The 26,604-nt window shown below is 43.3% G+C and overlaps 1 protein-coding gene across 1 annotated transcript in view; it reads right to left on the bottom strand.

The window, feature by feature from the left end:
• WIPI1 (WD repeat domain, phosphoinositide interacting 1) overlaps positions 1-25,974 on the bottom strand; it is a 53,557-nt gene extending 27,583 nt beyond the window's left edge. Inside the window, exons 1-3 of the mRNA XM_087710210.1 lie at positions 25,844-25,974; positions 13,022-13,104; positions 855-1,024 (exon numbers count right to left, since the gene is read on the bottom strand). Coding sequence (XP_087566336.1) covers positions 855-1,024; positions 13,022-13,104; positions 25,844-25,911 — 321 coding nt within the window. The 5' untranslated portion in view covers positions 25,912-25,974. The remainder of the gene's footprint in view (positions 1-854; positions 1,025-13,021; positions 13,105-25,843) is intronic.
• Positions 25,975-26,604: the final 630 nt, after the last annotated feature.

The following is a 26,604-nucleotide window of genomic DNA, read 5'->3' as shown; positions in this document are numbered from 1 at the left end:
GAAGGGAGATGTACTCTGAAGGCAAATAGATCAGAGGTCCCCAACCTTTGGAGCACCAGGGACCAGTTCCCTGGAGAGGTTTTTTCACAGACCAGTGGGGATGTGGTTTTATGTGCTGCCTACATCCTGCGGATAGGGTTTCGCTTGTTTGCGCGGCCCAGTTTCTGGCATGTTGTGGCCCGGTGCTGGTCCATGACCCATGAAAAAGATCATTTCATAAAATTAGAGGAATATGATGCAGTTCAACTAAGATCGAAGCTTACCTTTGATATGGAACAGATGTAATAGCAGTGGCACTTAAGACTTATATACCACTTCATAGTGCCTTGCAGCACTCTCTAAACAGTGACAGCATATCCTCCCCCCCCCCCAAATAATCTGGGTCCTCATTTGACCAACCTCGGAAGAATGGAAGACTGAGTTAACTTTCAGCCAGTCAGGATTGAACTCCTGACAGTGAGCAGAGCCAGCCCGCAACACTGCATTCTAACCACTGGGCCAGCATGGTAAGTAAGTAATTAAAGATTACATCACTCTGAAATATAAGGTGGCAATTCAGTTAAGCCATAGGTTCTCTGAACCATGGTTAGCTGAGTACGTCAACACTGACTAGATTCACACCCTGGCTTATTGTCTGATGTAAAGGTGATACAGGCAAGTAAACCACATGGTTTAGTTTAGCATGGCATGTGAATCTCATCTCTTATTTCTAGAATAAACTCTTCTCAAGAAAAGGCTAGAGAGCTATCACATGTTTAATGGTTCTGAAAGAGAATCAAAGAAAGATGGATGCCTTTCCACCAAGGAGATTCCGATCATTTACCATCAGGAAAAAAAAAGCCTCTAGATCTTACCTGACGGTTGAGCCGGATGGAAAGGATATTGCTCGAATAGCTGTAGTTGCAGATTTCTGTCCCTTTCTTGAAATGATAGACGTTCATCTGCTGCGGCTTCGCCCGACTCACCACCACCACCAGACTGCTGGAGAAGAGGCGCTCCACAATGAAAACATCTGGCATTTCATCTGGATGGAAGCGTGAAAAATGGTCATAGGGATACCAGCATGTTTTGAAAAAGGAAGGGGAAACTCGTTAGCTTCATTTCTATCCTACAATATATTATTCCAATATTGATGAAAAGGCCAAAACACCGATTCCATTTACTTATTCATTATTGATTCTCCATTATTAATTCCATTCCATCTTTTTGTTCCAAACTCAAAGGCAGCTCTCAATATGTTCTGACCGAGGCTTCCCAAGAGCATCAAAGAAACTCCTTGTCCCGGTAAAAATCCCTTTTATTAATTTACAGTGAATTCTCTTCATCACAGCTGGCAAAGTCTTTTAAAGGAGGATTTACAGCCACACACCCTATCTGGCTTGGAGAGCTGACAGGCCGATATCTGCAGATATCTTGGCAAGGAATTTCGGGAGAGTCACGAACCAATTAGCGGTCTGGCAACTCTGCGGATGCGCACACTGGGAACAGGCTTCAGCTGTTCATCTGCCTCACTGATGTTTGACTCTGAAGGCAGCTGATAGCTAGCATACGGCTCTGGCCCCATCTCTGCCTCCGACACAGAGCCCTCATCAGAGCCTTCCCCAGATTCCAGGACTGGCCCATGTTCCTCCCCAACCTCCTCACTATCCGAATCTGCTGCCAGCTCTGCTGGCCAGGGGCTGGCCACAACACAATAATAAATGCAAAATGATGGAACAAAAATGCAATGAACATGAAGACCAAATTAGCCATTAAAATCATTATCAATTAAAAGACATACATATCTAAATACTGTTTACTTAAACACTGGGAGAGTGGAAATAAATACAGTATTTAAGGAACTGCTTCGCAGCCTAGGAGCCACGCTAAAAAAGAACCAAATAATCAAATGGCAGCATCTTTTTCCTAATATCTTAGTAAAGGGCAGGTTCATAGCGGAAGAGGTGGTCCTAAAAATAATCTGTCCCTAATCTGTTTCACTTCAAAGCTCAACACCAGGGCTTTAAATTATGCCTTTATTAGATGCTGCAGCTACAATATATTAGAAGGGAGATGTATTGTGAAGGCAAATGGATCATTTCATAAAATCAGAGGAATAGGAAAGACTGCAATCTTTCTGCAGGCAACTGATAGCCAGAGCAGATACAGGTGCCGTATAATGCCTATACTTTGCAATGGTAAGTAGCTTGGACACCAGCTATAATTTAACATAGAAAACCATAATTAACCACAAGAAGAAAGAGAAACTTTCATGTAATCCTTGTAGCCATACCAGCAGAGGTAGTGATCAGCAAATCAGCCTGAGGCTAGAAATTCTAATGCTAATGTAAAGCTACCATATCTGAGCTACAAGAATCTGGATCAGCATTGCATGACAACAAAAATATAAATTTCTGAATCTATGCAGACCAGGTAAGGTAGCCCAAAATCTGATGATATTCTGTGAAAAGAAGAACACTTTAATATACTTAGTAATATACAATAGCTGGTATTACTTGGGGCCAGTCATTCTCAGCCCAACCCACCTCACAGGGTGGTTGTGAGGAAAATAGGAGGAGGGAGGTGTGCTGGATATGTTCACCACCTTATTTGTAAAGATAGTAAAGGCAGGATACAAGCAAAGAAACAAATGATATATTATTGCTTTTAGGCACATTAGAAACTGGGCTTTTGTTAATTTAGAATGGCCTTTATATATGCAGAATCACTTTCTTTAGAAATACTCCTTGCCAATCCAGGTAGCTGAGATAATGAAGAAAGGTTATTTATATTAAATGATTAAGTAAATGTATTATCATTAAACTTGTAGCTGCCCAACTCTTAAAAAACTGTGGGCCGCTCACATCAAAGATGTTACAATAAAATCAATAAACATAACAAGATAAAAATAGCTTTTAATTAAAAGGACGGAAATTCTAACTTTCCATCAGCATGTTCTACACTGTATTTGCAGCATTTCATGTTAAAGAGCTTTAAACCAGCTTTAAAAATCAACTATCTTCTATCATGAAATGTAGCAACACAGAGATATCCCTTTGTCTGCCTGAGTCACATGTAAAAATACTTGGAATTCTGTCCTTGAATAGTATGTTGTGTTCTGATAGTAAGAATATAGTTCAATATATCCTGACCTACCAGGTTATGTTGAGTCACAAGTTCTACAGCTTGACTTTACACAAAACTGTTGAAATTCCCTCTCTTCCTTTCCTGAAGTCAAACTATTCACCATTATTCTCTTTTAATTTGTCATGTAAAAAGGTAGAAATAGTCCTCGAAGTACAACAGTTTATTTAGTGACCGTTCAAAGTTACAACAGTACTGAAAAAAGTGACTTATGGCTGTTTTTCACTTATGACTGTTGCAGCATCCCCATGGTCATGGGATAAAACATTTCAGATGCTTGGCAACCGACTCATATTTATGATGGTTGAAGTCCCGCGATCATGTGATTATCTTTTACAACTTTTTGACAAGCAAAGTCAATGGAGAAGCCAGATTCACTTAACAACCGTGTTACTAACTTAACAACCACAGTCATCCTCTAAACAACTATGGCAAGAAAAAGGGCGTTGGTACTTACCTGATACGCCTCTTCTCATAGTGGGGGGAGGAGTATCCAGAATGGGTTGACTTTGTCCTCTCATGATTGGATGAGTCAGATAAGCTCTTTGAGTAACGCCCCCTGGCCAGCAGGACTACCCATTCTTTTGACGAAGAGCTCCATCCGACTCGTTGTACCATTCACTCCAGACTCTTAATTCAGTTCTTAGCTTTTATCGTCTTCAACATCAATATTTATATAACTTCATAAAACTGTGAACATAAAACTTAGTCGTACAAACATAGTCAGGGAGGGACTGGATACTCCTCCCCCCACTATGAGAAGAGGCGTATCAGGTAAGTACCAACGCCCTTTCTCCATAGTGAGGGGGGAGGAGTACCCAGAATGGGACGTACCAAAGCCTGCACGTCCCTAGGGAGGGAGACCCCAGAGGCCCCATGTCCCCCGCTTGTGCCAGTTGAGGCGTGGGCTCCGCCCTGTGAACCACCTGCAACGCCCTGCGTCCAAGAGGCCCTGCGTCCAAGAGGCTTTTGCCCTGCGGGGCAAAAGAGTCCAGTTTATGGTTCCTAGCAAAGGGAGAGGGGGAAGCCCACGTGGCTGCCCTGCAGATTCCGGCCAGGGCTGTCTGCGTGGCCCAGGCCCTGGATGTGGCTGCGCTCTGCGTGGAGTGAGCTGTGATATGATTGGTGTCTGTAAGCCCTGTGATTGGTATGCAGTGGCAACGCAGGTTTGCAACCACCTACCTATTGTGGTGGAAGTCACCCTGTTACCCAGGCCCCTATTTGGAAGGAAACAAACAGAGCTTCGGATTTCCTGACTGGCCTGGTTCTCCTGAGATAAACCTCAGAGCCCTCCTTATGCCCAGAGTGAGCCACTTCTTTCCCCACGTCTGGACAGAAGTTGGGCAAATCAGTTCCTGGGTTTGATGGAAGCAGAAGCCCACCTTGGGATGAAGGGCGTAACCCCACTCTGTCTTGGTGGGGGAAGCAGAGACCCTCCCCGGTGGAGAGCTTGCAGTTCGTATATCTGCCTGGCGGGGGGGATGGCCACCAGAAAGGCCACCGTGAGAATCAGGAACTTAAGGGAAGCTGTTCGTAAAGGCTCAGATGGAGCGCCTATTGGAGCGTCCCCTACCCTGTGTAAGTCCCAGGAATGGTACTTGAACACTGCGTGCGGTTTGGGGTTGGAAGCCCCCTTGAGGAATTGCCTGACCACAGGAAGGTGAGTCAAGCTCTGGTTCCTGCCACGCAGGAGAACTGGCGAGAAGTCTGGGACCTGTCTCCTAATTGTGTTAGAAGCTAACCCTCTGTCCCGGCCTGCCTGGAAGAGGTCCAGAATCTGAGGCACTGAGGCCTGGCTAGGATTGTGCCCCAGGGAATTACACCATGAGGCAGAGGCCTGCCACATGGAGCCATATATACGCTCTGTGGAAGGTGTGCGGGCAGTCTGGATAGTCTGCATCACCCTGGGGGTGGGGGGAAGGGTCTTTCCCCAGGATGCTCCGTTCCAAGAACTAAGCGGTCAGCTGGAGCCATTGACGGTCTGGGTGCTCCAGCGACCCCTGGTTAAGGGATATTCCCTCCTGGGGGATTCTCCATGGCCTCTCCGTTGAAGGCGACTGGAGCTCTGCAACCACAGTCTCCGGGGCCAGAGAGGCGCCAACAGAACCCCTTCCGCCCCCTCCCGAAGGGTTTCCCATATGACCCTGGGGATCAGGGGTAAGGGCGGAAGGCATACCGACAACCCCTGGTCCAGGGGCTTCGCAGATCGTCCGTCCCTTCTGCCCCCCCCCCATGTCTGGTACCTGGAGATGACCCTCAGAAGCTGAGCGTTGAGGGCGTGGCGGATAAGTCGATCTCCGGGTGTCCGAAGCGCTCTGCCATTTCCTTGAAGATTGCTGGCTGCAGCTTCCGCTCCAAACTGTCCCCTTGGTCCGGCTGAACCAGTCGGCTCTGATGTATCCCACCCCTGCTATATGTTCTGCCCTCAGCGAAAGTTGTCTAAATTCATAGGCTATCTGAGGTGCTTCTGCGATCTCTCATAGTCGGGCATCCCATTCTGAGTTTGTGGTGGGTTCTGGCATGGGGACCAGCCTGTCTGACCCTTTTTTCCCCCCGGCCATAAGGGTGCTATGATTCTATGGCTAGGATTAGCGCAGAGATATTCTGAATGTAAACACCGATGGAGTTTAATGGGCGGCCACTAGAGTGTGTGTAACGATGAAGTGAGGGAAGCTAAGGCTCACAATAAAGGCCTGCCACAAAGGTAAATTAATAATAATAACAAGAATCACAACAACAATAATAATAATAAAATAAAATACAAAAGGGGGGCATCTTCCCGCCTGATAAAACCAAGAAAGATTAAGGAAACAATTGGTCCCTTGCTGGGAGAAAGTGGCCCGAAGGTGACAAGCAGCAGGGGTAGAGCCGAACTATTTAACTCGTGCTTGGCATCTGTCTTTACCAGCAGGGATAAACTATCCAACCTATCAAAAACAGCACCCCAAATTCAGATTAGGAACCCAAGATGAGATAGGGAAGAAATGGTAGCCTGTCTATCTTAGGCAAGGTCCAATTCCCAGGACCGGGTTACACCCCAGGGATCTGAAGGAGCTGGCGGATGAGATCTCCAAACAACTGAAACTATATCTGTCAGAGCTCCTGGAGTACCGGAGAACCACTATAGAATTGCTGATGTGATTCCCCCCCTTCAGAAAGTGAGAAAACCGGCTCGAGAGCCCAAAGCCAACATGGGTTTGTCAAAAACAGATCATACTAGACTAGCCATAATGAATGTTGTGTTTTATAGTTAATTTTTTATTCACGTTTCTTTTATGTCTTGTTTTGCACTCCCTTCCCCCATTGTTGTAAGCCGCCCTGAGTCCCCTCAGGGAAAAGGGCGGCCTATAAATGTTCAATAAATCTAAATCTACAAATCTTCTTAGATTACGGTGACAACCCTAGTGGACCATAGGAATGCCATTGATATAGTTAACTTGGACTTCAGCAAGTCCTGATAAGGTAGACCATAACCTACTACTAGATAAAGTAGAAGACTGAGGATTAGACCTAGTCACACCAGGTGCCTTGGTAACTGGTGCACACACCTGTACTCCTCAATGGGACTGCCTCTTCATGGAGGGAAGAGTGCAGTGAGTCCCCCAAGGCTCAGTGTTGAGCCCAGTACTCTTCAACATCTTCATCAGTGATTTGAATGAGGGTGTTAGGTGTGTAAGCTAACATTTGGGATAGCAAAATAAATGCCATGATAGTAGTACTGTTTCTTTAAGAACTGCTGTTATCTCAAGCGGTCATAAGAAAGAGCCAGAATGACTGTTAGCTCTCTGTTTGTTAAATGCTGATGGGGGGGGGGTCATCAGGTTAGCAGGTGACCCCAAGCTGGCAGGAATAGCCAACACTTCAGAATACAGGCTAAAGATACAGAAGGATCTTGGTACCCTTGAACATTGGGCACTACCTAGGGAAATGGGATTCAAAGAGGTAAGGTTCTACCTTTAGGCAACGAAGGTGAAGTGCACAGGTACAGAATACCTTGCTCCACAGTAGTAACTGTGAAGGGGATCTTGGAGTCCTAGTGGACCACCCTTTAATATGAGCCAGCGGTGTGCAATAGCTGCCAGAAAACCTAACACAGTTTTTGGCTGCATAAACAGAGGAATAGAATCAAGCTCCCGTGAAGTGTTCATCCCACCTTATAAGGCCTTGGAAGGGCCAGATTGGAATTCTGCATTCAATTTGGTCACCATGATGTAGAAAGGATGTGGGGGTTCTAGGGAGAGTGCAGAGAAGAGCAACAGAGGGGATCAGGCTGGAGGCTAAAGCCTATGAAGAACGGTTGCAGGAATTGGGCAGGTCTAGTTTACTGAAAGGAAAGACTAGTGGAGACGTGATGGCAGTGTTCCAATATCTCAGGGGTTGCCACAGGGAAGAGGCAACCTGATTATCCTCCAAGGCATCTGAGTGCAGAATTAGAAGTAATGGGTGGAATCTAATAAGGAGAGAAGCAACTTAGAACTGAGGAGAAATTTCCTGACAGTTAGACAATTAATCAGTGGAACAACCTGCCTCCGGACGTTGTGAATGCCCCAACAGTGGAAGATTTTTAAGCAGTTGTTGGATGGTAATAGCAATAGCAGTTAGAATTATATACTGCTTCATAGGGCTTTCAGCCCTCTCTAAGTGGTTTACAGAGTCAGCTGTTAACCATTGAGCTACAGGGCTGACTAGTAATGATAGCCATTTGTCTGAAATGGTGTAGGAATTTCTGCTTAGGCAAGGGGTTGGGCTAGAAGACCTACAAGGTTCCTGCCCCCTCTGCTATTGTATTGCATAGTATTGTATTGTATAGCATTTGCTCTTTGCCTATTCACCCCCACCCTTGGAAAGCCTTGGGGGAGGGGGATAATCTCTAACCTGATTGGAGGTTCTTCTGTCTCTCCCTGGGGGCTGAATACTCTTCCTTGGCTTGGGCCAAGTGGGGCCCCTCCCCCCTTCTTTCCAAATGGTTTTGCAAGGCAATTGCCATCACCCCGCCCTCAGAACTTAGCCACAAAAAACAGCTTTTGTTTTGCCTCCTACTCAGGGACTTCCCGCCCCTCCCCCCTCCTTCTCCTACTCAAGGAGAATTTTCTTAAGGGTGAAGGAGACTTAGCCCCCCCCCCCAAAAAAACGCAGCTCTTGCTGGAAGCCTTTTTCTGATGGCATTCTCGCCAAGTCTCTTTCTCCTACTTAAAGGAGAGTGTCCTTAAGGGTGGGGGGGGGGCTTTTCCTGTTACTATGCAGTTAGAAAGGGAGAGAACGGGCTTTTAGGCAGGATTTCTGAAGCACCAAAGCCCGAAGGGAATCCTCCTCTGGGAGGTGAGTAGTTCTCAGGTTGGGGGGGGGAGGGTTCTTCATGCAGTCTTGTGGCAGCTGCCTCTGTGATTCATCTAGGAAGTAGAGGGGGGAGATCCACCGCCTGCCTCTAACTCCCTTAACAAGCCTCCTTTTGGCCCTTTGCTGCATCCCCCGCCCTTGGCTAATGCCTCTGCGATGGTTTCTCACCTTTCAAGGGCTCCACAAGCCTCCGGTTGTGGCTGGAGGGCTGAGAGTTGAGGCTCTGCCTGCCTCCTCTGAGCTGCTGGGGGCAGCCATCTTGGACCACGTGGTTTCAAGATGGCCCCGGCTCCAAATTCAAACGGCTCCTCCTTGCTAGAGCACATGGAAATGGCTTTTGCCTTTGCAGGCTTGCCATGGCTGCAGCTCTCTCCCCTGCCTCCCGCAGCTCTTTCTAAGCCTTTCCGGCTCTCACCTTGTCGGCTGCCAGCACAGGTGTTCCAGGGTATTTTAGCCAGCTTCGTGGCTCAACCCGAGGGGAGCAGAGGAGCGCTTCTGCTCCTGATTAGCCTCTGCATCAAGGGCTGCTTCTAGGAAGCATATTGCCCTCTCCTCCTGCCTGCCCGGCAATTGTCCTCCCCGAGTGACTCCGTCTCACTCAGTGGCCAGGTCAGCGTGCCGCCCCAGGGGGCTTGTGGCAGTCCAGTCCTTGCAGGAGGAGGCTGTGTGCGATGAAGGGAGGCAGGATTCGCCGGGTCCAAGTTTATTTTCCTTACTCCTTTGTAAATTACTGGAGTTACTGAGTAGTGCAACTTTTCCTTGAGGATGAGTCAGAAGAATGGGTAGTCCTGCTGGCCAGGGGGCGTTACTCAAAGAGCTTATCTGACTCATCCAATCATGAGAGGACAAAGTCAACCCATTCTGGATACTCCTCCCCCCTCACTATGGAGAAATCATAAAATCAGGCAAAACTCACTTCAGAGCCATCTCACTTAGCGACAGAAATTTTGGGCTCAACTATAGTCATAACCTGAGGACTATCTGTACAAATTTTAGGTTTTTCAGAAATTTAAGTTCACTGTCTGCACCTATGTTCTGATGTAATTTTATCTACTTGCAATAGGGTGTTTTCAACATACCCGCATATATAAGATTGTACGGCACCTTGCTTTATTCTTTTATAATGGCTTCTTTCAGATATAACCGTTGACAGATTAACCATATCTGCCCAACTTGGAGCAGTCTTTAAATGTCATAAGAGTTTTAATATTTTATGTAGCTTTGTTGCCATTTAATTGTTGTACAGTTTTACACTCCAGATATGGTACTTTACTTCGCTATTAGAAATTCTAGTCCCAGATTTACATTTCCTCCTCTTTCTTTCCTGGCCCACTGGCCTGGATGAGATAACAATTTCTATTTCTGCATGAGATTAATCACAGTGCATTTATACCTCTCTGCTGCCATTTCGTCACTACAGCTCAGATACTGTTGCCCTAACTTTGAGGATTAGCAATACCCAACAGCTTCTATGAGAGCTGCTCCAACAAACCTAAAGCTCAGTCAATAATATACTGCACTGTTGGACTATAAGATGCACCGTAGTATAAGACGCACCAAGATTTCGAAGAAGAAAACATGAAAAAAAAGTTTTTGCCCTCAGGAGCACTCCGCAGGCCTTCAAACCCTCTGTGCATCCCATTTTTGTGAAAAATGAACCTGTTTTTGGCCTACCAAATCCCCTAGGCATCCCATTTTTGCCCTCCCCAGCCCCCAGGAATACACTGCAGGCCTCCCAAATCCTCTGCACACTCCATTTTTATTAAAAAGAGGCATGTTTTGGGCAAAAACAAGATGCACTGGACAGGGTTACAGGAGTCCAAAAATGGCTGTATCTGGTGTATAAGATACACTGACATTTCCACTCACTTTTATGGGGGGATGCGTCTCATACTCTGAAAAATACAGTAATTTGAAGCATAAAACTCAGAGAAGAAAACTTGAAGTTAAATTCTATATATTACATTTATATCCTGCTTTTCAGGTTGTTTCTAACATTTGGTTAGTCAATTTTTTTTTTTCTGTACATAGTGTTGGTTCACATCAGGTACTGTATTTTTTGGAGATAAGACGCACCGGAGTATAAAATGCACCAAGGTTTTGAAGAGGCAAATTAGAAAAAAAATATAGGTAGGTAGATAGAGGGATAGAGAGGGAAAGAAAGAGAGAGAAATACGGTAGATAGATAGGGAGAGAAAGGGGTAGGTAGGTAGGTAGGTAGATAAAGGGATAGAGAGAGAAAGAGAGAGAGAGAAATAGAGAGAAATAGAGAAATACAGTAGGTAGATAGGGAGAGAGAGAGAGAGAGAAGGTTTAGATAGGAAGGTAGAGGGATAGAGAAATAGAAAGAGATAGAGAAATACAGTAGATAGGTAGAGAGGGAGGGAGAAAGAGAATAGGTAGGTAGATAGAGGGAGAGAGAGAGAGAGAGAAATACAATAGGTAGAGAGGGAGAGAGTAGATAGGTAGGTAGGTAGAGGGATAGAGAAAGAGAAATACAGTAGATAGGTAGGGAGAGGGAGAGAGTAGGTAGGTAGGTAGATGTTTCCAGGTGTATTTATCCATGTGCTGGACAAAGAAATCACTGACAATCTGCAGCACCAAAGTCTTTGTTTCTGCTGGTACAGCACTTGATCAATCTAATTCTCATCAATCACTTTAAGTAAAGAGCTTTCCGAAAGGAAAAAAAAAGTTTTTGCACTCTGCAAACCTCCCCAAAATGGCCCGTTTTTCATGAAAATGAGCCCGTTTTTTTTAAAGGCATGAATAGCCTTGGGGAAGTTTGCAGAGTGCTCCTGGGGGGGGGGGGGATGGGGAAGCCAAAAAGAGCAAATAATGGCCAGTTTGTCGCGAAAATGGGCCCGGTTTTTGTCAAATAATTACACGCATAGCCTTATGGAGGCTTATTGAGTGCTGCTGGGGGCTGGGGGGGACAAAAATGGCCTATTTTTTGCTTATTTCTGCCCTCCCCAGCCTCCAGGAGCTCTCTGAAAGCTTCCTAGAGGCTCCGCATGGCCATTTTGGTGAAGGGGCAGAGCTTTGGGAGGCAAAAAAATGCTGTTTTAGATGTATAAGACGCATCCAGATTTTCAGCCTCTTTTTTGAGGGAAAAAGGCGCATCTTATACTTTAAAAATACATTATGTTTTAAGTGATGCGTTTTCTTTATGGTTTCTGCTTATTTCTGCATTTTTGGGAGAGCTAAATCTTGGGAAGCAGCATTATCTATTCATTTTGAATTTTGTAAGTGGAACTCCATGGGAAATATTCCTGTGGTCAAATCTACACTATGTTTGGCTATTTAAGTGTAACTTAGTAACAATCAAATATGAAAAAGAAAAGTAGTTGCATGGAAACAATTTAACAGAAACAACAGTTCTAAAATGGCTGGAATAAGATTCAATGAACTCACTCACTAAAATAATATTTATCTGATGTGGGTGCAATCTCATGGAGTAGGAGAACTCATGCAACTCATGCACTCAAGAAAGCCCAAGAATGTGAAAAGTTCCATTTCTGCCTTCTATAAAACAAACTTGCAGTTCTATATCAACCAAAGCTAGATCAACTAGGATTAATCTTAATTATAGTTAGCAAAATCAGTTAAATTCAAAACGCAATTAAGCTAGCTTGCATTTAATAATAATAATAACACTTGAAATTTACTTGTACAATTTGTTTGGACAAAACACTAAACTATGCTAAGTCTAAAACAGAAACTTCCAATTTCTAGGCTGCTATGCTAGAGACATTACTAGTGCCACTCCCATAAACTCAATGGTAGCATAATATGTATCAGGATGCAGTTATTCTGTGCTAAACAAACCTGATTTACTTAGATCTAACTGCATTGTGTTTAGGAATAAAGGCTCTTTATGTTTCAGCCATCTGCTTATAATCACCTCTTCTTGCACCTCATGAATTGTGCTTTCTCAGCAATGACCTTGCCTCAAATAAAGGCAAATATACATGTCCCAGGCTAATGTTGCAGGATCCAACCAGAGTCAATCACTGGGACTAGAGGTTTAGTCCTCTAAGCTTTCAGACTCTGGTCCTCCTGAGGGAACATCTCCCCCCCCCCTCTCTCTGTGCACTGCCCTGTTCTCAATCATCTTATTTTTAAAAATTATAATAAAATAATTTGTTTTCCTGAATAACTAAATGAACAAGCAGAGTGTTTTTTAACTTATTTGTTTAATTGGGTTTCTTTTTATCTAGTTTTAGGATGTGTGGAAAACAGATCATGTTTTATGGTCATATTTACACAGAAATATTGATAACTCAAAAAGGTTCACAAGCTTTTTAATCAACACTGATACTGGTATCAAACTGTAAAAGAATTTCCCACACTGTTTTGATTTATTTAACATGCAACTGTCCCTTTAACACAGCTGCATCTGGATGGCTGCTTGAATACAAGTAAGGCTGCCACCGAGAAATGTCATCTGTTTTCTAGCAGGAAATATAAAATGAATTGCTCATTTGGGGCACATTAATGTGCTACAATGCAGAATAAAAATTATCATCAACTACTATTTTGCCAAAACACACAACGGACTTACTGCTTTCATGGACCTGATCCAGCTGTTCCACAGAACTCAGAGAAAAAAGTCTGTATCCAGTTTTGGTTCCAATGGCCAAGGAACTAGAGAAGACAAAAATGACACTAATTACATGCAGCAAAATACACACACACCCTTCATGGATTACTGCCTTGTTGTGGCGAAGGAGCTTGTGTAGCTCAATGAAACTATGAGCTATGCCCTACAGGGCCACCCAAGACAGACAGGTCATAGCAGAGAGCTGTGACAAAACGGGATCCACTGGAGAAGGAAATGGCAACCCACTCCAGTATCTTTGCCGTGAAAACCCCATCGACAGTACCAAAAGGCCAAAAGGCCTAGAGGAATGTTGTCCATGGGGTCACGAGGGGTCAGACATGACTTCACAACTAACAAGAAGAAGATATGCCCCATATAAAACACTCTTGGAATATTTGGGTATTTTTTCCACAAAGAGATATAGTGGAAGACTAATTAGGAACCACAGGCATGTCACTCTGAATATATGAAAAAAAAATCAGACAATATAAAGAAATAGTTGTCACACTAATTCAGTTGTTTGAAGACAGAGTTATGGAAAAGTCCTTGAGAAATCATTTTGCCCATGAGTGGATCAAACTCTTTTTAAAGAGGAATTATTATTAGAAATACTAAAATATATAAAGAACAAGGAGTAAGATGTTTTTCATGAAACTACTCTGAAAACAAAAAAATGGAAAGCAAAATAAAAACCAAGGAAAGAGAAAAATAATGAAGAATGAATGGAAGATGATACAGCTTTGAGCAAATTATTAATGAGAAGCCAGATTTCTGCCACTAAAGTTAAACACGAGATAATCAAACACAGTACCACATTTCCCTCATGATTTTTTTTCTTGGCAAGTTAGTAAAATGCTCTTAATGCATTTTTATATTTAAACAAAATACCAAAATCCAAAAAATGAAAAAGGCTGAAAATGTAATTCTTTCCAAGTGAGGCCATTTTGTCATTAATATTTCAGTCTTGGTGTTTATTATTATGTATGATCACAGATCAAAACAGTACAATGGCATTAAAAATAAAAAATATATTATCAATAACGTTTTTAATTGGCTGCTCATGGGGCCATCCCTCCTCCAACTGATTTAGTGGGCTATTTCTGCAGAAAAATACAATTACTGCAGAATGCAAAACTGCAGAAAAAACAATTACTGCCTACCTGCCTTCCTGAGGACCTGTATACTGCACGATTCAAAAAGAGGGCAGTGAAAATATTTACAGACCCTTCGCATCCTAGACATAAATTGTTTCAACTCCTACCCTCAAAACCAAAAAAACAACAAGTTTTTTCCCCCAAACTCCATCACTCAGCTAAACAAATAATTCCCTTACCACTGTCAAAATATTCACTAAGGCTGCATTACTATTACTATTAGTCTTCTCACTGTTCCTATCACCCATTTCCTCCCACTGTAGGACTGCAACTTTGTGGCTTGTATCCTTACTATTTATATTTATATTGATTGTTACCTGATTGCTTATTTGTACCCTATGACTATCATTAAGTGCTGTACCTTATGATTCTTGATGAATCTATCTTGTCCTTTTACATACACTGAGAGCATATGCATCAAAGACAAATTCCTTGTGTGTCCAATCACACTTGGTCAATAAAGAATTCTATTCTATTCTAGTTGCTTAATCAGGCTATATCTGAATCTGAGACAGATATAGGTATTATTGTCTACTCTCACCTGAACTGAATGGGATACAGATTTTGTGCCGAATAGAAAAGAAATCCCTGAGATCTGATATTAAGTGCAGGACAATTCAATAATCAGAGCTGATGCAACTAATCTCCAAAAGGCAGCCAGTCAGTTGGTAAATGGTGCCATTACCAACTGCCATCAAGCTTCCATAACAACATTTAACAGCAATTCTCTTGTTTGATGTTAATAGGAATTATAATACTTTCTCTAAAGAGCTACTTCCAAATGCAAGATGCTGTAGAAAGTTTATCTATTCTATTTTTTCTTATTCTCTATTCCTAGCATGTACAGAAAGATTAAAATCTTTAGGTTAGATTCTTACATCCTCAAGGATCACACAAATACTTAATCCATGTCATTGAAAGAACTGATCTGTTTGGATAGCTTCAAATAAGCAGAATAGCTTCAAAGGAACTGCAAAAACAACACAGAACACACATAGATTTGAATGAATTTGAAAAGCTAATTCAAAATATGGAGTGTTTGCATATTTACTTTATTTACTAATTGCTGGTAAAATATGACTCAGAAATCAAAGAAAGACTACTTTACAAAGAACTAATCTCTACAAATTGTTTCGCATTCAGGAGATATATTTACCTTGGTTGATCATCTTATGCAAGAGGATCTCATATGACATCAAATATACCGTAAGACTAAAGGAAGGACTAATGAATAGATGCTGGATGGAGATCCAGCTTTCAGAATTAAGCGCTATCTGAATAGTTATCCAGCTGAATATTCACAGAAAGTTAACAGATCCTGGGAGAATGTCAAATAGTCAGCCATAATTAATTTTGTTGCCACCCAATTTGAAAATTCATATGAATAATCCCCATTAACAGCACCATTTAAAATGCAAATATGTTATTTACAGCAAAGTTGCTACATACAGATTCTCCATTTGCTAAGTATTTGATTGCAAACCTTTTTTGGTTCGTGTGCACTCGGGGAGTGCAGGGGGGGTTGTGCCGGGCGTGCCACATCCATAATGCTATGTGCACGAACAGCGCTCCCCCCCGTTTTTGGTAAGCTTTTTTTACCCTCCCCAGGCTTCGGAGGCTTTATAGGAGCCTGGGGAGGGCGAAAACAGCCTCTTCTCCCCCCCCCGCCCCTCCCCCCCCGGAGGCTTCAGGAGCTTTCCTGAAGCCTCCGGAGCGCGAAACTGACTTCTGGTTTGCTCGTAGGGCCGTTTTTTGCTGAAGGTCTCTGAAGGCTCCGGAGGGCTAAAACTGGTCCTACGAGCAAACCGGAAGTCCATTCCTGAAGTTCTGGTTTGCCCGTAGGGCTGATTTTTCCGCAGGGTGAAAAATGGCCTCATAAGAAGGCTGAAGCATGCGCGTTGGCCAGCTGACAGGGCAATGCCTTGCATGCCCTGACAAATGGCTCCGTGTGCCACCTGTGGCACACGTGCCATAGGATTGCCATCATGGTTCTAGATTAAGAATGATTTTGCTATGGATCCTTTAATCACAAAGAAATATGTTTTTAAATGCCCTTGGCCACAAAGAAAGTTGTCCAAGCTATGGCCAAATAATCCTTAAACTTTGATTAAATTTGAAGACGAAAAATAATGTGGCAATCTAATTGGGGTACAAAGTGGCAGATTTCTGCCAACTAAAATCCTGACATCTTAAACTATTTGGGGAAGATACACGGCCACTTTTTCTTCTGTCATATTGTCTTTCTCAACAAACTTTTCAAAAATAGGAAGATTTCCAATTCTGGGATATTCCTGGGAAATGAAAGGATTTTAAAACCCAAAGCAGTTTCATTCCACTTTGCTTCAATCCTGCAGAAACATCTCAAGCTGTATGCCTATAGCTAGAACTGAGAGTAGTGAACCACTTCATTAGCACAGCTATCCGAAAAAGGACTGAGCTAGGACTGAGCAAACTTCTGATAGAAGAAAACATTTCTATAATTGAAATCTCACTTTTCTTTCAGAAAAGGCAAGCTTGATTCATACACAGTTAATTGATATAGTGGTCTGAGTTTTTACCACAGCATTAGACTACGGCCTTAATCTTATATACTACTAGCTGATAATTCGGTGTTGCCCCGGTATTTATTTATAGGGGGGTAATGTCCGGCCAAACGTAATTTCTAATATTGAATTTTCCCCCTTACCAGAGGGAGCCCCCTTGTGGAGTACTGTGAAGCCGTTACCATGGTAACTCCACTGCACTGTACAATAGAAGCCATTTTACAGCAGTACAGTAGAAGCCATTTTAAGGCACAGGCTGTATCTTAACAGAACACACATCCCGAGGGGTGTAAGGGGTCTCTTACCACTACAGTATTTTTTTCCAGAGAGTAAGTCATCTGTGTACCAAGTTTGGTTGAAATTGAAATTGCTCAAGGCATTCCAGAGTTATGCTGGAATACACACACATACACACACACAGAGCGATATATATATATATATATATATATATATATATATATATATATATATGTATGTATGTATGTATGTATGTATGTATGTATGTATGTATGTATGTATGTATGTATGTACGTACATACACACACACATACATACACATATATACATATATATATATACATACATACACACACACACACACACACAGACACACACACTTCTGTAAATAATAAAAAACCCACCACATGATAATTTGAATATAACAGTTATTTTTATTTATTTGCAGTTTATGAACAAGAAAGTTTATGCTGTCACAGAACTTGTTTTTCTGCAAAAGGCTACTGTATTTTGGGTTTTGTTATACAACTATGAAGCTGCTGTTGTGATTTAAAAAAATTAAATACACTGTACTTATACTGTGTGGGTTAGACAAATTCAGTTTTCCTATCTTGATTCACCACAATATCCTACACTAACAACCAAAGCATAACAGAAGTTATTCAACAGAAAGCTGACATATAAAGACCATAGCTATAAAATCCAGTTTTAAACAAAGGGGTTACTTGCTGGATCAACATATAGCAAAGAATCATATTATAAGGTGCAAAATAGGTAAAGAAGGCAGAATAACTTGATTGGGAATAGTGAACACAGGGACAGATCCAGTAGATGGTTTTGAATTGGAATTCCTAATACTACGTTCTCTTAAAACAAAGCATAAATAAAAGATTAAATAACATTAATACTTTCTCTCCCCTTTTCCCCGCATTCAAGTTATTCCCTTTTCTGCCCTAACGTGAACTAAAAAAACTAAGATATTTTAGCCTAGATTTTTCATCTGTTGAAGTTAAATTTCCCTACAATGTAAAATCTATATGTGATTTTACAAAGCTATATTACAAAGAAACAAGAGCCAGGCAGTAAGATGGAGCCACTGGGGCTCCGGGTGAAGCAGGACCCCCTTCTGCAAGACCACCTCCTCCCGAGGAATCCTCCAAGGATGAGCCACCGACAGCTGGACCAGGTCTGCGAACCAAGGCCTCCTGGGCCAATAAGGAGCCACCATCATGTCTTGATGAGATCCTGGTGAAGCCGCTTGTCCTGGATGGGAATGCGCTCCTGGAGCTGCTTAAGCCACATGACCATGGCCCGGTTAAAATAGGAGGCCGAGGCCGTGGACTTGATAGCCCATGCAGTGGCATTGAAGTTCTTTCTTAAGGTAAGCTCAGCGCGCTTATCCTCCGGCTTCAACTTATCCGCCGCATCGCCGGATACCACTGGAAAGGAGGAGACCAGGGATGCCACTGGAGTGTCGATGGCTGGCAATTGAACAGCCTGGGCAAAGGTCTGCTCCACGTTATAGTGCCGGTGGTCATTGCTCCCAGGATTCGAGAAATTGGAGGGATGAGCCCACTGGTTGGTCAGGACCTCCATAAATAAGGGAGGAGCCGGAATCTCCTCCTTGTTTGTGGCCATGGCAGAAAACATGGCCATGTCAGGATCCTTAGGTGGAGGCACCAAAGGGTCGCCAGTTCCCACCTTGGTGGTTTTCCATGCCTTGCCCAAGAGAATTTTGAACATGGCTGGGGCAAAGAGGCCCGAAAAAGCGGGCTCATCCAATGGGGCCGCACCCTTATCCTCCGAGAAACCCATGTCCGGGAGATTCTCCTCCCCCATGACCGAAGCCTCGCTAACCATGGAAGGGGATGTAGCCCGACACTGGGCGTGGCCCAGGTCTCCATGCCTGGAAGAGAAGGAGCTTCTATCTCACTGGGCAATGCCCCGCGAAATGGCAGCAGAAATAAGCCTTTTAAGACCTTCAGGGAGCTGATCCAAATCCTCTATATCACCATAGGCAGAACTAGGCCCCTGGGGAGCCAACCTGCGCGAGGGGTAGGATCCCCTAGAAGTACCTTCCAAAGGATCCCCTGAATGGGAGGGAGAGGGGGACCCCCTCCTCCCGGAATAGGAGTGAAACCTGTCTGGGGAGGCCAAGGACGAAGAAGGACTAAATCCCCTAGGAGAGGAGTGGGCCAAAAGGGGCCTGAGGGGAGACCAGGACCTGTCCCTGGAAGTAGTGCCTTCTGGCCTCCTCCCTCGTGGAGGATAGAGATGGGCGGTGGGCAGAGGAAGATATCAGAGGGGGAACACCCAACTCCACCTCCTGCACCAGGCCTTCCTCACCCCCCACTAGGCCTGCCACCTGCCCTGGGGGATCTCCGAGTGCTCCTCCATTCCCCTACTCACGCTTCCAATGGAAAGGGAAGGAGGATTCCAAGCCGCTGTAGGCCCCACCGGGACCTGGGGCTGCAGTCCCAGTCGCTCACTAGGCCAAGGCAGAGCCCCCGCACCAGCCCCAATGGCCGCAGGTCGGAGCGCGATCCTTGTGCACGTGGCGGCTAAACCAAAATGGCTGCCAGAATTTTCTTGCAAAAGCGGAGGCTGATTTGGGCTCCAGCGGCTCTGCCAGTCGTCCAGGAGCCCGCGCCGATATGGCCAAGGTTGGGGGAGGCCACGCGGCAGCCAGGCATGCACTCCCCCCACAGGAACTTTTGCAGCGGTCAAAAGTAAAGGGAAACGCGGCAGCCGCCCGAATCAAGCAGGGCCTCGTGTACGCCTCGTGGCGCCGCTGCCGCCTCTCCCAGCCGGAGAAACCAATAAAGCTGGATTAAGAGCTGGCACCCCCGCAATCCCGGGGATAGGTCTGAGGCTCTGGACCCATAGGGGGCGAGGCATATGCCCCACAGGGCCCTCCCCAACCGCCCGAGGCAGAAACTGTCCCTTGGGGCCGCAGCTGCAGAATTTAGAAATTTAGAAAACCTTTTTAAAATGCCCAATTAAACCAAATGAGACCAAATTGGAATAAATAGAAATCCTACCATGGAATATTCTCAAACAGTTCTTGGACCAATTAGAGAAAACTGGGCTAGGATTGGAAAGCACCAGTATTTAAGAGTTTGCTCTCAGTCTTTGGACCAATCAGGCTTTGAGAATACCCACACGTGACCACTCCCTCCCTTCCTCTGGAAAATCAGCATATTGCCCACAACAATCCGGGTCCTCATTTTACTGACCTCAAAAGGATGAAAGGCTGAGTCAAAGCCTTACAGATACCAAAAATGATACCTTAAAGACACCTTGCTTCCAGTGAGCAATATGTCCCTTACCCATTTAAGAAATGCAAATGCATTTTATTTCTCCAGAATGAACTGACAGGAAAGTGATGTTGAATTTAACACACCAGCAACCTGAAACCTATGTCAAATTTTACTACTGGGATCTGAATCTTATTGTTTAGAACAATTTGCAAATTGCCAGGCTCCCAGATTTGAACCGGATATAAAACAACAGTCACAAACCTGTAAAGCAGGAAATGTGATGCAAGAGAAAATTAAACACTGCAATGGCCTAAGACTGACAAATACATTCCACTAGATACAGCTCCAAGAGGGCCTAAAAAGGAAGGCTCCCAATGACAACAGTGACTGTACTATTACTAAGAAATATATAAGCAACAGCAGCAGCTTCAAAACTAACTGAGTAACTCACACTTCATGTCTAAAATAGATGAGCTCAACCAGAGTTCATGTTTCTTATCAGTTCACAATCCAATTAAAAGCGGGGGTGGGTGGGTATTGGAAAGGAGAGAGCAAAATTCTAGAAAATTCATATTAAATAGCCTCTTCTTAAATATATTTTAGTTTCAGATAAAAATGAGCTACTGCTTTGGATCTGAATTCATTACCAATTCCAGAGCCACTTTTATCCATCAAAACCAACATGTCCTTTGAAAGTTATTTGTTGATAACCCTTCTAATTAATTGTATTTAAAATGTTTCTTTTTTAAAAATGGAATTGTGTCTGAACTGACAGGTACCAAAGGCAGTCTTTACAAGAATATAGTTGCCATGTTTGGGAATGTGTAAAACTTTCCAGTGAGAAATAAACTGACTATGACTGGGGAAAAAAGTTATGTGTTGGCTTCCTTCAAACTAACTTCCAGCATCATTCTAAAGCGGGAGAGTCAGGATGCACTGCGAAATATTCCTGAATACACAATTTTTACTCTAAATAGACAGCTTGCACGAATATAGGTTATCCTCAACTTACCACTTCTACGGAGCCCACAATTTCTGTGGCTAAACAAGAGACTTGTTAAGTGAGTTTTGCTCCATTTTATGACATTTCTTGCCGTCGTTGTTAAACGAATCACTGCAGCTGTTAAAGGTTAGTAACATGGTTACTAACTTGCGTCTTTGCCCTACCCAACTGACATAGGCTGAAAATCCAGGGAAGATCACCATCATTCTTTCAAAGATGGCGGAAGGAAAACTCCCAACACCTGGAAGAGGACCCAGGAAGCATTGTGGCACAAGCTGACTTTCTTTAGAAGCCAAGACTAAGGTACAAATACTCCTTCATTTACAACAGTTCATTTAGTAACGTTTGAAGTCACAAAGGCACTGGAAAAAGTGACATGACCATTTTCACACTTGCGACAATGGTTGCATCCCCGTGGTCACATGATTTACATACAGGTTTTTGACAACTGACTCACATTTATGACAGTTGCAGTGTCCTGGGGTGAAGTGATCCCCTTGTGTGACCTTCTGACAGGCAACGTCAACAGGGAAACCAGATTCACTTAACCGTGTAACCGTGTTAATTTAAAAACTAATTTAAGAACTAATTTAACTTAACAAATGTGGTGAGAAAAATCATAAAATGAGGCAAAACTCACTTAACAAATTTCTCGCTTAACAAATTTTGGGCTCAGTTGTGGTCATAAGTTGTGGTCATAAGTTGTGGACTACCTAGATCACCTGAATAGTATTTTATTAGCTATGCCATTAGCTATGATGGCAAATCTTTTTGGTACCGAGCGCCCAAATGGGAATGCATGTGTATGTGAGCTTGCGCATGCGCCGGAGCACTGGAAACCCAAAGACCAGTTGGCTGGCCTGTGCATGCCTGTATTTTGGCCCATTTTGGATGTTTTTGGGCCGTTTATGACCCCCCAAATACCCCCCAAAATGGCCTGAAAACAGCTTGAAAAATGGCCTGGGTTTTGGCCATTTTTCGTGCTGTTTTCAGGCCTTTTTCTGGTGCCTAAGAAAACCAGCTGGCTGGTGCGCTGGAAACCATAAGAGCACGCGGCGGCAGAGCAAATGCCCAGAGAGAGGGCTGTCCTTGACACCTCTGCCACACGTGCTGCAGGTTCGCCATCACGGAGCTATGCTTTGTTAAACTCTAGGTATAGGAACTAAGCTCCAGATCAAGTAAAGAACACATAGCTTTCATGCCAAGATACAGTACTAGATTCAAGCTTAGCAACTCTCAACCTGATATCAGTATTCCAATATTTGAGGGGCTGCCACAAAGAAGAAGGGGACAACTTATTTTCTAAAGCACTGAATGGAGAACAAGAAAAAATGGGTGGAAATTAATCAAGGAGAGAACCAACTTAAAAATAAAGAGACATTTCCTGACAGTGAGAACAATTAACCAGTGGAATGGCTTGTCTTCAGAAGTTGTGGGTGCTCCATCACGGGAAGTTTTTAAGAGATTGAACAACCACTTGTCTCAAATGGTATACAGTTTCCTGAGACCTCCAAGGCCCCTTCCAACTCTCTTATTCTGTTAAATCAAGCTAAGGAAATGGTTTTTTTTCTCATACAAGTTAACTGTACTGGCTATCAGTATGTCTCAGTCTTATGCAGTTTCAAAAATCACCCACGATTGCTTGTGAAGAACCTCCAGAGTCACAGGCAACTAGGAAGAAACATTAAATAACTGGTTGATCTCCACTTTACTACTTCTGACTCTTTAGGGACCACAAGCTAGAAAAGGAACACAGTAGACCTTTAATTTGATCCAGCAAGGCAATTTCTTTTTCTTTCTTGTTCTTTTTCTCGCTTGTATATAAACTAATAAATATATATTCCAATTTCTGATTCAAATTTCATATTGTTTTGAGTAACGTTTTATTGAACAGAAATCAAAATTGCTACAAAAAGAAACTCTAACATTGATATCTGAGAGAATGAAGATGTTAAGGAGGTAAAATTTCTTTTATCCAATTCTAAAAATACGAAAAAATGGGTAGTCCTTGACTTACGACCCCAACAGGGACCAAAATTTCTGTTGTTAAGTTAGTTTTGCCCCATTTTAAGACCATCCTGGCCACAGTTCTTAAGTAAATCACTGCAATTGCTAGGTTACTAACACAGTTGTTAAGTAGATCCAGCTTCTCCATTGACTTTGTCAGAAGATCACAAAAGGTGATCACATGACCCCAGAGCTCTGTAACCATCATAAATATGAACCAGTTGCCAAGCTTCCTAATTTTGATCACGTGACCACAGTGATGCTGCAAAGTCGTAAGTGTGAAAAATGGCAATAAGTCACTTTTTTCAGTGCTGTTGTAAATTTGAATGGGCACTAAATGAATGATTGTTAATCGAGGTCTATCTGTATCCCGACCATTCTAGCAAGCTAACCCAGAAGGTGCTATGCCTCTTAAAATAATTTGTAATACACAAATCGAACAAACTGAAGCTTTGCACATATCAAAAATATCAAATATTATCAACATGTCAACTTTTTGTTAGTTATATATTCCCTTCTTTTCTTGTACTTTCCCAAAATAACAAGATATTTCCTGTTGACTTTTCTTTCAGTGGTTTAGATGCTTCATTTCTACCACTATTACTTAATAGTACCCTCTTAAAGCCAAATGTGGGTACATCTTTCTCCACATTTTTAAAAGTAATGCCTACATTCGCAGAACTACTATGAATTGCTCCATATCCTGCAAGTTTCAGCGCATTTATATTAGAATAAATTTACTTTCTGTCACCATGACAATTTAAGGCTGGTTTTAATTTAACCGATTATGGGTACAACTGGGGGAAAAGCTTTTTGGAGTCACATGGCAAGTGAATAACCATATAAAACTCAGCAAAAAATAAAATAAAACACTATGCCAAATCTTTGTTTGCACAAATATATGAAATCATATCAATTTAAAATTATGCCAGTTCTAATATTAGCACCCAAAAAGTGATCTATATCAAATTTCTCAAAACTGTTAACATATATTTTTGGTTTATTATAGTACACAAAATTTTTAAGCTGGGTGGATCAATTACAGCTTCCCACAACTTGTTTCAAAATAAGTATGCAACAAGTAAAAAGGATATGACTACTTACATACCTATCACACTATTCTGTAGGCAATATTATGCAACTACAGGGGGGAAAGGCAGGATATTCCATGATAGCACTCTACTACAACAATAGTTCTCAACCTTTTCTTCCATTACCGATCCTCTTTAAATCTCTTTTGTGGCCACCACCCCCCTCCCAGATTTAATTCAAGATTTAAATCATAACATTTCTTCAAGCCTTCACACACCCCAATGATAACATCGTGTCATCCCCTTCTCTTCCATAGGTTGAGAACCACTGCTCTACAAGGTTACCTGACCAATAGCAACAGAGACACTAAAGATTTTATACTAAGAAAATGTCTGTTTTCTTCTATTTTAAAGCTCCTTCATTCAGGAAGACACAGTTCCTCCCCCCCCCCCCAGGCATCTTTCCAGCTAGCCTTTTTAAACAAATGTTTCACCTGTGTAGACATAACAACACAGATACAGAGCACAAAACACAGATGCAGTATTTCTTTTCTGTTCCATCCTTCTTTCCTTCCTTTCTTTTACTTTCCAGTTATAAACAAGACTTTCTTTGACACTTGGACCATGGGATGATACAAAAGAGAAGAAAAGAAAACAGCACCCAGGAACACCATTAGTACAAAAAGTATGGAAAGAGAAATATACAGCTTCTGGCTTCGAATTTTTTTAAAGTACCAATGTATTCACAAGCTGGTGGGAGGCGATCATAAATAGAACCCCGAAAACTGGAACAATCTCGAGGTTCATTCAGATCTCCCCAATACCACTTTTGTTTTTTTTAAAGTGGGTGAGAAAGGGAAACGCAGCCACACAAGGGAGAATCCACAAACACCTTCTGAATTGAAGTACCCCCACCAGCCACTGCTCCAAAAGCTATCCTCTTGGATAAGCTGTTATTTGCAACAGGCTGTTTTTGTTCCAATAACTGACAGAAAGGACAGATTGAAAACTAAACGAATAGCCTATCGAACAATCTCCGGATCTTTATAAGCAGGTCTAAAACAGCAACAGAGTGGTCAATGCCTGGAATACACTATCTGACTCTGTTGTTACATCCCCAAACCCCCATAACTTTAACCTTAGACTCTCTACCATGGACCTCACCCCATTCCTAAGAGGTCTGTAAGGAGGCGGGCATAAGCGCATCCCTGTCCTACTGCCCCCATTTATTTGTTCCCATTTCCTGTGTTCTTATTCATATTTATTCTTATTCCTGTTATCTTGTACATGAGTGACAAACTAAATAAATAAAATAAACAAATTAAATAACTTAAATAAATAAAATAAATAAAAAGAAACAGCCGGCGAGGGACCAAATGGGTGACTTTTCTTAATCCCACCATTTCTCCCTTTTCTCCAGCCTAGGTTGCGTGCCACTTCTTCCCTTCCATTATATATCCCTATCCGATCCCCCACCCCTGCCTTATTCCAGTCCTCCTTCTTCTCTCCCTCCTCCTCCCTCCCTGGGTCCCATCCCTATTTACGTACGTGCAGTCCTGGTTATAGGAAAAGCAGGTGAGGGCCTCCCGCTCGCCTTCCCCGCCGGCGGCCTCCATAAGCAGCGACAGCCCTGAATCCTCGGCCTCGATTTCACCCGGGTCAAGCGCGGAGCTCAGGATCTCCCGCCGGCCTCCCTCCCTCCCTCCCTCCCACTCGCTTGTCACCGTTCCCGGCGCCGGATCGGCAACAGAAGAAACAAGTCACCTAACCACGGCCGGTCGGAAAGGCGGGGCCTTTCGACCTGCCCGCGGTTCGCTATTGGGCGAGGCTGTTCGAACTCGCCACCTCGGCCTCGCCGCCGCCAACCGGATTCAAGCTTTTGACCGCACTCGGGAGGCGAAGCTCCCAAGCCCCGCCCACGACGCCAACAGGGCCGGCGGTGGTTGGACGAGGAGGTGGAAACAGCTGACAGTGGCCACGTGGTTTTGTTATGGTTGCATCAGACTGGAGCCGGGACAAGAGTGGGCGGCAGGTGGGCCCGGAAGGGCTGAGGTGGCAGCCGGTCGTTCTGACTGGAGCTCTGCGCTTGGAGCCTGATCTACGCCGGAGTACAAGACGGAGCAATCGCCTCTTCCAGACGCACGTCACGCTTGGGACGATATTGTGGGTGTGCATTTCTTTACTCCACTAAGAGCTTTGTGCTGAATAAAACATGAGACTTAGACTTAAAATAACTTCATTGTCACTTTGAATGTACACTAATCGGCGTACATTAAAATAAAATTTCTGTTGTATACAGTTCTCAAAGG

This window comes from Thamnophis sirtalis, unplaced genomic scaffold, assembly GCF_051295495.1.
Source record: "Thamnophis sirtalis isolate CommonGarterSnake01/CBP01778 unplaced genomic scaffold, rThaSir2_p1.2 scaffold_3, whole genome shotgun sequence".
NCBI lineage: Eukaryota > Metazoa > Chordata > Lepidosauria > Squamata > Natricidae > Thamnophis > Thamnophis sirtalis.
This window is presented reverse-complemented; position numbering and strand designations above follow the sequence as displayed.